The 10,875-nt window shown below is 41.4% G+C and overlaps 1 protein-coding gene across 2 annotated transcripts; it reads left to right on the forward strand.

Moving 5' to 3' along the window:
- The first annotated feature begins 2,665 nt into the window (after positions 1-2,665).
- On the forward strand, positions 2,666-10,680 carry LOC142942477 (methylmalonate-semialdehyde/malonate-semialdehyde dehydrogenase [acylating], mitochondrial-like). 2 transcript variants are annotated; one of them, XM_076084816.1, is made up of 12 exons: positions 2,666-2,839; positions 3,170-3,214; positions 4,710-4,784; positions 5,179-5,340; positions 5,496-5,574; positions 6,538-6,840; positions 7,167-7,288; positions 7,524-7,713; positions 7,809-7,990; positions 8,267-8,446; positions 9,579-9,677; positions 9,786-10,680. In XM_076084816.1, exons 1-12 carry the CDS (start codon positions 2,804-2,806, stop codon positions 9,888-9,890), a joined length of 1,578 nt encoding a protein of 525 aa, XP_075940931.1. In that variant the 5' UTR covers positions 2,666-2,803; the 3' UTR covers positions 9,891-10,680. The 2 variants fall into 2 exon arrangements, with proteins under 2 accessions (XP_075940931.1, XP_075940932.1); XM_076084817.1 differs by having other exon boundaries at positions 2,700-2,839; positions 5,145-5,340.
- The last annotated feature ends 195 nt before the right edge of the window (positions 10,681-10,875 follow it).

Below are 10,875 nucleotides of genomic sequence, written 5' to 3' on the forward strand. Positions count from 1 at the left end.
CTGTAAAGCCAAATATAGCAGCCTATAGTTTAACAGTCCTGCATGTATTACATAGATTATTGGCAAGATGGTGTTGTGTTGGCCGAAACTGAAAGCCCTGGCTCCCTGTGGGTCTTCTTGGCACTCAACCCATCACTATCTGATGCAATGATCCTTTGGCCTTTTATGTAAGTTGGCAAATGAGCCCATATGTGCAGCATAAGTCTGCTACAGTACAGCGGAGCAGGAGACTTGGACTCGCAGACTCAGTGTTTTGTTGTTGTTTTTTTATTCCAGAAAACGACACTGCTCCCGGGGCCTCCTGGCACTGTGAAATGGGTGCTAGTTGTCATCCACAGAATTACCCTGAGGATCTCTCCTTCAGATCAATAGCTCCATCCAGTTTCAACATATCCACTTGAGATCAATAGAAATATACTAAGTGGTTTATGGTTATCCTGAATTGAAATGGGTAGAGCTATTGAAACTGTTTTTCATACTGTGCCGTGCGTGCACAAATATTTATGTATGAAAAAGTGTTGCACTCATATTGGCTATACCTGCACAAGAAACCTAGAATAACGACGACAACAACAACATACAAGCATTTTGCTGGTGGGAAGTGTTAATGTCAAGGCCTGCATGTGGCCTCCTGTGACTCATCCGAGTCATCATGAGCAGTTGGTGATATGAAATGACACTGACATGTCTTGGTTTTTGCTGCACTCCTTTACTATTGTGATTCATGTCAGGCGCTCTCTTTCTCTGTCACTGACGCATGTCATCCAGGAAGCGCTGGTAGGCGAGGCCATCCGCCTGTTCACCTGTCTGGCTCTTTTTTTCTAAGAACAGCCCCGTGCTGTCCCGCGGAGGGTCAGCGATGCTGCGACTCCACGGGGTCTCTGTGATCCCAAGCAGCTCACGCACACGAGCACTGATGACCTGCGGGGGCACACAGCAGGGTTCAGTCCTTTGATAAAGAGTGTGTTTACACAGTATCTCACCTTCACTTAATAAGGTAGTCCCACTGAGAGGGAGAGTGTCTAGTCTTTCCAGGAGATCTCAGCAATGTTGTGGCATCATGGGAGGAAAGGTTCCAAGTTTACACTCCCAAAAACAAACGCATCAAAGTACTTCTGGGCTGACCCAATCTACAGTGAAATCTCGACTAAATAGACCAAAGACAATCCTGACAAAGTCTGTCTGTCTCGAGTTATTTCATTATCAGTTTACACTCACTAAGAGAGACGAGTCCTTCTTCTTTTTCTGGTTTGATGCTTGTACAGTAAAGCAGAGCTGAATACATAAACTCGCTTTTAGCCAATTTAGTTCTGACATCAGGGATGGATAAGAAAAACAGTTGCTTTAACTGTAAGCAGCATATATGCGATACAGCTGATCTGGGATGTCTGCTGGCAGAGACGCTCGGTTTCAACACTTTAATTGATGTCATAGTGTTCAAAGAAAGAGTGTTAAAGTGCCAAATGGGATGTAAAACTGGTTTGGCACAGACTAGACACCAGTTTACAATGTTTACGGTCCACTTAGAGCTTACAGGAGAGATATTTGAATACATCTGATGTGGCAACTACCAATTACTTCTCCTGGAGGTTAATCTTTTGAATGTTTTTCTTTTTAAATAATCTTTGACTTTATCACGTGATTAAGCAAATCAAGCAAAAATACGCATGCCACAAGTTGCTGAGCCCCAAAGTGATGTTCAGCAAATGTTTGGTATGAGTTAGGCTACTTAAACGATAAATCACGTATCAAAATTTGAATCAATTAAGACAAATTCATTTTTTGATGATAAGAGTGGGTTATGTGGGCCTGCAGTACTGTAGTTTTCACAGTGCTGTCATTATCTTCGTGTTACTAAGCCTGTTGAAACTGCCTTGAACATTGTGTGAGCCTCCAGCTTTGATATGTAAACAAGTCTGTCTCCATAATAACACCAATCTCTTCTGAAGGTTAGAATAAATAATAATAATACCTTCATGTCTTCAAAATCTGTGATTCCAAGTCTTGGCAAGTAGATGCAATTCACAAAAATGAGCTTTCTTCCAGTGATGAAGTTCTCCGTGAAACATGCCTACGAGAGAAATGTATAATAATGAGGTTAGAGCTTTGAAAAAACAAAATAGTATCGTATGAAAGCAGACAGGCACATGTCCTGCAACGGTTGACGTTATACCTGTTTAGTCAGGTGCATGTTAACCTACTTTGTATTGTGGAAATCCTAAAGACTCAATCCATTGTGCAACATCCTCACAACTCCAACACAGGAACTCCATGTTGCCTGTAGACATGTTGCTATGGAAACTGTTGCCTGCAACTAGGTATTGATAAGTGTTTCCCTCACTGTCCAGTCATAAAATATTTAGTAATATTTAAAAATATATATATTATTATTGTTGTAAGGAATCTAGGCAACATCTCTGGCTTTAAACTTCAGGAAGAAGTTTAAAAAAAATCTTTAATATGACTCCAGTTTAGTGTTTATGTAAACAGCCAATCAGCTTCTTGCAATGTAGGGCGGTTGGTAACTCCCGCGCAGTGATTGGCCGTTATAATCAGGTCTGTCCCGCCCACACCAAAGCGGAAACCGCAAACGGTGTCACGCGCGGCTTTCACAGATCAACAAACCATGTGCGCCGCTGTTGCGCAATAACACCCACACCGACAGCGTCCTTGTAGCTCTGCGTTGAAGCGCAGCACCGCCTCCGTCCTCTGCTAGCTGAACTTCCAGTTGCTCTCTGGGTGTCTTTTGGGGTCGGGTTGAAGGAGCTTTTGGAGTAGGAAAAGAGAAACTCAACACACCATAATGGCAGCAATTCTCCGGTCCCTTGTGAACAAGAAGGTAAGACAAACAACACGCTCGTGTTTTACACGACAGTTGCTTTTGTTGCACGTTTATGCAACTCAATATAGCTAACAACCTCAGCTGCTAGCTAACAAAGTCGTTAGCCAAAGAAACACGTTGCACACAGTCCATCCCTACTTCTTTACAAACATTTAAAAGTAAAAGTTGAGTGCACGTTAAGTTAGGTAACTACGGTTTTTATATTGTATTTGCATGGTGGAACACTGGGGGTCAAGCTTTAATCTGGCTGTTATTCATTAACCTTAGACCTTGGACATTCAGTTAAATATGAATTGAAGTTGACTAATGGTGTCTTAATTATTGCAGGTGTCCCTCCAGCTGGGTCGCATGTGTTACTCGTCATCCTCAGCGGTAAGAGCCCCCACTGACACGCGTTCATAACTCACCAGTCAATGAATGAATGAATGAATGAATGAATGAATGCTAAGTGGTCAGCACATGTTTTTCTACAAGTCCTCAATCTTCTTCCCATGTGCCACATTGTGTTGCATAATGCCATTAAAAGGTTAACACGTGTTTTTATTTTTGGACACTTGACCCCATGATGTAAAGAAAGTGTGTTTTATTGAAATAACTATTAACATTCAAATGTTTTTGTGCCATGAAACTACAAATAGAGCTCACAAACATCCTGTTTTCTTCTATCATATTATCACTAAGACGGAATTAATTGTATGTTTAATACAATATCAATATTTAAAACCTAAACAAATAAGTATATTGGTCAACATATGTTATTTAACATAAACATTTTTATTAGGATCACTACATGTGTGGCCTGGGTATGTACCAAGTGGGATATTTTACAATTGGTTTGAAAAATAAGCTTTTCAGCATTGTTTCTTTCAATGTCACGAAGAGACAGTTTTAAAATACCTCAATTGCAGATTGAAGTACTTCTTGTTACTTATCGTATTATCCAAGAACGATATATCTACGATTAACTCATGGCTGATTGTACTGGTCATTAGTCCAGCTCTAGATTAAGATAAAATAATCCTTTATTAGTCCCGCAGTGGGGAAATTTACAGGATTACAGCAGCAGAGTGGATAGTGCAAACAAGAGACATAGTAAAAACTAGATCAAAACAAGTATTATAAATAAGTAAAGAATATTAACTAAGTAAAAAAAAAATCCACAATTACTAAAAAATATTATATATACAGACATCAGATGTCTCCAGATTTTGATTGTTTTTTAACTGGAAATGATTTAATTCGACAAAAATCTCTGTAAAGTTTTTCAGGTTTCAGAGTGAAAAGATTGTGAAAGAAACTCCACTTAAACCTGCAAGTAAACATTTTGTTGAGGCACATTTAAACATGTTGGAGTTCCCAGTAGCATTGCATACTTATTGTAAGACATTCTGAACTCTTTGTAGATGTTGCACTTTGACTCGTTGCATACTCATTACCTATGTCCTAAGTCCATACCACACACCAACAAGATGCAGCACATGTACCATGCACTAAACTTAGACTCCGACTCAGGAAAGCCGCTGCCAAAACTTCACAAAGAAAGCTCAACAACACGCTCAAAAGAGTGTTTTAGTAGCAGTATGCATACTGACTTATTTGAGTGCACGTAATTCTTTTATTGTATACTTTATATACTCAAAAACATGCTTAGAATAAGTCTGTATTATGGGATTGGGAGATGGCTGCGGTACATTAGAAATCTGTGATCAGGAGGACTTCAATTTAAAGTCGACAGTAAAGAGACCAAAAATGACTGCTTTAGCCGGTCACTGTATACGCTGTTGTGATGGATAGATGCCCTTATGAACTCAGGCATGATGTAGCCAGACAGGAAGGGATTTACCCATATGTCTCTGTGATCCTCTAGCCCACCACCAAGCTGTTGATCGATGGCAAGTTTGTTGAGTCCAACACCTCCGAATGGCTCGACATTCACAACCCTGTAAGTATTCATAGATGAACTATATCCAGCCTGCAGTAACCAGATCTTTACTAAAGGCTCGCTGCAAATAACCAGTACAACTTTATAGTAGTAACTCACTGTATGAACACTGGGGAGGGGGAAATAAAGTGCCAATTTCTAAGAGAGTCTACACAGCCAGTCATGTTTCATGAAGTCCAGCCTTGCTGTAGTTAAGCTTGTTGCGTATAAGCCTCTAGAAAGCAAGTGAAAAGCAGTGATGGATGATTATAGCATATACGTCAGATAAAATATCAAACCTGTAAAGGATAGAAAACAACCATGGGGTTGTTAATATTGATTAATTAATGCACATGCCGCAATGACTTCTCTTGCTCTCAGTCAACTTGTCTGTGGACTGTCTCTTGCTCCTCAGGCCACTAATGAGGTGGTAGGACGTGTTCCCAAAGCTACCCAGGAGGAGATGCTGGCAGCGGTGGACTCCTGCTCCAGAGCCTATCGGTCCTGGTCCGAGACCTCCGTCCTCAGCCGGCAGCAGGTCTTCCTGCGCTACCAGCAGCTCATCAAGGAGAACATTGTACGGAAATGTGTCGCATGCTTGTTTTCGTTTTTCATCTTTCCCAATTGGGTTTCCATTTTAAGATTACCAATTTAGAGAGCAAGGAAATTGTTACATTTTGTTTTTCCTTCATGGATGTCTTGAATTAATCATTTTTCCTCTTCATATTTCAGAAAGAACTGTCTAAACTGATCACCCTGGAGCAGGGCAAAACTCTTGCCGATGCAGAGGGAGATGTATTTAGAGGACTTCGTAAGTAAAGCGTCGGCTTCCCAGTCTGCTATTAGGTTTAGTTAATCCTGATTAGATTAGAGTGTTGGTGAATATATAGCGGAGATCAAATTCCCCCGTTGAAACTGTTGTCTATAGTGTCTGTATCTCCTGATGAAAAGTCTGTATCTTTGGCAGCCCTTTGCCTGGAGGAAAGTTTGGTACTAAGTGGCTGCAGGGTGTCAATTATTTGCGTGTAACCAGACACTTCCTGCGAACGCAACTTAAACTTTGAAATGAATAATGAAGCAAGGCTTCTGTTTTGGCCACGTTGACATATAGAAGCTTAAACTGCTTTTCAAGAAGCTTTCACAGTGTCCAATTATAAGAAAACAAGGGTTAAGGAAACGTCCCTGCAGCATCACATTGTTAAGACCTGATGTTAAAGTGTGACTACCTAGTATGTTTTTATGTGAAACACTCTGGAGGCTCTGCTGTTGGTGGCATGCTATATAAAGATAATTATGCAGTTCCCCTCATTAAGGTGCACTTTGGCAGACCTGCATCAACAAGAATCCTGTTGAGAAATGAAACAAGCCATGCACACTTGCAAATAAAGGAAGATGTGTTTTGGTTATTACAAGACAGAGCTGCCAGAGTATTTTTTTCTACTTGGTGCAGCTCCCAGTTTTGGGATGCCCGAGTTATTCTGGCATGCTAACTTTTAACTTATCAGCTGAAAGATAGGCTACATGAGCAGGTGTGCTGCCAGCATTAGAGATGTCCTACAAGAGTTCACTCATAGGGAAAATAAATCAATTAACTGTTAGTTTTTATTCTTAAGTAAGAGAAGAAGTACAAACTGCATAATGCTTTTGTAATGTAGACATTAAATGATCTCATCTTAAATAACTTATATTCATGCATCCATTAGTTTGTGTGCCTCCCATCGCTGCACTATTATTGGTTTACATCATCTTTTCTCTTCATCGTCACCCCCCCCAGAGGTGGTTGAGCATGCCTGCAGCATCCCGTCCCTCATGCTGGGGGAGACGTTGCCGTCCGTCGCCCGGGACATAGACACTTACACCTACCGCCTGCCCATCGGAGTGTGTGCCGGTATCGCCCCGTTTAACTTCCCCGCCATGATTCCTCTGTGGATGTTCCCCATCGGCATGGTGTGTGGCAACACCTACCTGATGAAGCCCTCCGAGCGGGTCCCAGGGTGCACCATGCTCCTGGCCAAATTGCTCCAGGACTCCGGAGCACCAGATGGCACACTCAACATCATTCACGGCCAGCATGGAGGTGAGTGTGTGTCTCCCTCTTCATTCAGAAGGTGTGTGTGTGTGTGTGTGTGTGTGTGCGTGTGTGTGTGTGTGTGTGTGTGAGATATATAACCAATGGCAAAAAGTACACGGGTGATTCAAACACTAATCATATACCTCCTGGCAATATGTAGATGGGGAATTTCCATAAAATGTGCAGGCCTATATCTGTAAGTAATTCATGAGTGTTTGAGGAAAGAGGGTTTGGATCTCTGTATTCGAGGCCTTTGTGCTCTCATATTGCCTTACGGGTGCAGCAGCATGAAGAGCGGAGGATTTACAGTATCCGTTTGCATCTTTGTGTAGCGGTGAACTTCATCTGTGACCACCCGGCCATCAAAGCCATCAGCTTTGTGGGCTCCAACACGGCTGGAGAGCACATCTACGAGCGGGGATCCAAAAACGGCAAGAGGGTGCAGTCCAACATGGTACACCAGAACTCACAGTACACCTTTTAACATCCTCAGACCAAATACACTGTTCTTACATTCTGCATTATCAGTCTCGTGAAGCTGTTGTTTGCCATGATAACCCACTTATTGGAGCAAAACTCAGTGCTTAACTGTCAATCACGGATGTTTGTAACATATGTGATGAGCTCCGTGCTACATTCTAACTGGAGAGAAACCCTACAGAGCCGTGTCCTACATTTTTCATTTTCAGGGTGCCAAGAACCATGGCGTGGTGATGCCTGATGCCAACAAAGAGAACACCATCAACCAGCTCGTGGGTGCTGCCTTCGGAGCAGCTGGCCAGCGCTGTATGGCTCTCTCCACTGCTATTTTTGTCGGGAAGTCTCGTGAATGGCTCCCAGAGCTGGTGGAGCGCTCCAGATCCCTGCGTGTCAACGCAGGTAACTTCAATGTTAACTGTGTCAACACAAATTAAAAAGTCTTTGCTAAACATTTTGATATTAAGAGTTTTTGATATAATGTACGTGTCCTGAAGGTGATCAGCCTGGGGCAGATGTGGGTCCCCTGATCTCCCCTGAAGCCAAGGCCAGGGTGGAGTATTTGATCCAGAGTGGGGTGGATGAGGGCGCCAAGATTCTGCTGGACGGGAGAAACGTCAACGTCAAAGGATATGAAAATGGAAACTTTGTAGGACCCACCATACTGAGTGGTGTTGATGTGAGATTTGGCCTTTTTTCAGTTACTAAAAAGTCTTAATATGATACAATACAGGTCCCAGAATGATATGTTTAAATATTTTAGGGAAAGCGTTTGCTTGTTTAACAGGAGCCTAAAGACTTTGTGTTAAATGCGCTTATTCCCAGTCATCTCTATGTATTGATATAACCTCATAAAGTGTGTACACACTGGTACATTGTGGACTGTTAATGATGCCTTGTGGAGTTTTTGTTGCAGATTAAACTCTTAATGTGATCGTTCTGCTGTTCTTTCCAGCCGGGCATGAAGTGTTACAAAGAGGAGATCTTTGGACCGGTGCTCGTCGTCCTGGAGGCTGACGATCTTGACGAAGCCATTTCTTTAATCAACAGTAACCCCTACGGCAACGGCACCGCCATCTTCACCACCAATGGAGCCACAGCGCGCAAATACACACATGAGGTGGACGTTGGCCAGGTGAGAGACGCTTTTACAAGGGCTGAATAAAAGGACACCGGAGATTGTTAGTCAATTTGAACACTATTCTCTGAACAGAGCTCTGTCAGGGTTTCCAAAAAAAAAAAAAAAAGGTCACATTATGCCTTATTGTGGGCCTCAGTGAGTCACCTGTGTGAGTTCACAGTTTTGTGTCTGAGGTGTTGTGTTTCAAAGACGGGAAACGGACATAGACTTCATGTGAAGTGTGAATATTTATCGTAGCAACTTGACGGCTCAAAGCAATGGTGCTATAAAGTATTCATGAAAGTGAAACTCCTCGCTCAGATTTTTTTCCTGTATAATTTTAACAGTTCATCCTTGTTTCACACTTATTGTCTGCACCATTAAAGAATGGGTTCACAATAGTTAAAGTCAATCTTTAAATGTATGTGCATTGAAATAGTTTTTATTGGCTGTAACAAATCCTCCCCATCTCTTCCATTAAAGGCGTGTTTGGAAGGGATTTTATAAGGGCCTGTAAGAACAGGAGAAAGAATTACATGAACCCAGCCTTTAACTTCAAGAAATAGTCTTTTACTCAGTATTTGCTTTTTTTCCAGTCAGGAATCGGCACATTATGTCAGTTATCGCCTCCCAAGAAATAGAAATGATGTCAGTATTGGTTTATTGCCAAGTATGTTTGCACTTGGTGATTAATATATTATTGCACTGCGTTTATTGTTATGCACCATAACAATAAACGCAGTGCAATAATATAATGCATAATTTAAAAAGAATCTGAAAATATAGAATATAATAAACAAAACAAAAAATTAAGAATGTTAAAACAAGTGTTATTAAAGTGTAAAGTGAATATTTAAAGTGAGGAGTTGTGCAGGGATATGTAAATGTCTGTAATTGTCCTGAGGGTGTAAGAGTCAGTCAGTAGGGGCCCCGGGCCCCGAGTAGGAATTACTAAAAAAATAAGTGGAAAAGGGGCTTGATTACCATGAATGTCATTTAAAAGCTGAAAAATACAATGGTGTAGTTAATTTCATATAAACTATTAATTTATTTCTTGAGTTGGCAGAAAACATGCTATATGAACGGAGATATATTGTGATAGTTTGGCCATATCTCCCATCCCTCATGTATTTATGCATTTGTACAGGTTGGCGTGAACGTGCCCATCCCCGTCCCCCTCCCCATGTTCTCCTTCACTGGCTCCAGAGGCTCCTTCAGAGGAGACACCAACTTCTACGGCAAGCAGGTAAATAACAAAAAGCGGTTTGTCATCGTAAAAATACTCTGCATCAAGATACAACTACAAACTTGTGAACTTGGGTAGTTGACGCTGCAGTTGTCTCTTCACCACCAGGGCATCCAGTTCTACACTCAGATCAAGACTGTGACCTCACAGTGGAAGGCTGAGGACTCCACTCTGACAGGCCCAGCGGTGACCATGCCCACCATGGGACGCTAAGCTGACGGCACATCCAGCGTAACTTTGAGAGACGTCTCATATGCCTGAAGACCATGGAGGGAAATAGGGGGAAAACAGGCTACATGTCCTTTTGTTTTTTAGATATATTCACACTAAGGGTTATTAGTTGGTGTTTTTTTTAACTTCATCCATCCTTAACAATGTTGTTGCACAAACAAATGCAAATTTCACCTCATTTGGAGACGCGGGAGATGAGCTGGACTGATGCAATGAATGGTGCCGTGAGTCTCTTGATGGGTTTGTTGTGTTTTGTACCCGTTTTCTCCGGTTGATGACCTGACCGGGTGGACTATGGATGTAATCACGCTCTGTTATTTTCATGATCACTACTATACTCTGGTGTCACGTTTCTTTAAACCTGCAGTAGAATTCAAAAGGATCAGGGATTCTGCCTTTTTGAAGCAATGACTCCAAATGTCTTCCACCATTATCCCGTGTTTTTTTCAGCTTGTTCTGTTTGTCAGAGCGTTGTGTAGATACTTGGAAAGAAGATGTAAATGGAGCAAATGCTACATGAGAACAAAAGAGCACACCTTTTCTCTGTTCTTCTGTTAAATCTGAAATAATGGTTGTAGTTCTTGTACCTCTAAATGTATTGTATCCTACTGTCCAGGACTAACATGTGATGTCTGTATGTCAGAGAGAGGTTCAAGGGTTTTGTACTGTATTGCCGGGAGAGATCTTTTTATTCTGATCATGGATGGTGTAAAAGGTAAATTGCTGTGTTTTACATGACATCTGACATTCTCTATAAACTATTATAATGAAACCGTATGTGTTGCAAATATTTTCATTCAAATGATATGAGCTACATCAAATTTTACCTAGACTAGTTGTGGTTGAAAATTAAGAGATCAAGGTAGTTGTAGTTCACAGTTCGAATAAACTGTAATTTGACTAAATTAAATTCTGATTTGTGTTGAAATGATCCTCTGGTTCTGTTGCTATTCTATGTATTATTCAT

Source organism: Anarhichas minor, unplaced genomic scaffold (genome assembly GCF_050575085.1).
Source record: "Anarhichas minor isolate MPS153535 unplaced genomic scaffold, ASM5057508v1 ptg000136l, whole genome shotgun sequence".
NCBI classification, from domain to species: Eukaryota; Metazoa; Chordata; class Actinopteri; order Perciformes; family Anarhichadidae; genus Anarhichas; species Anarhichas minor.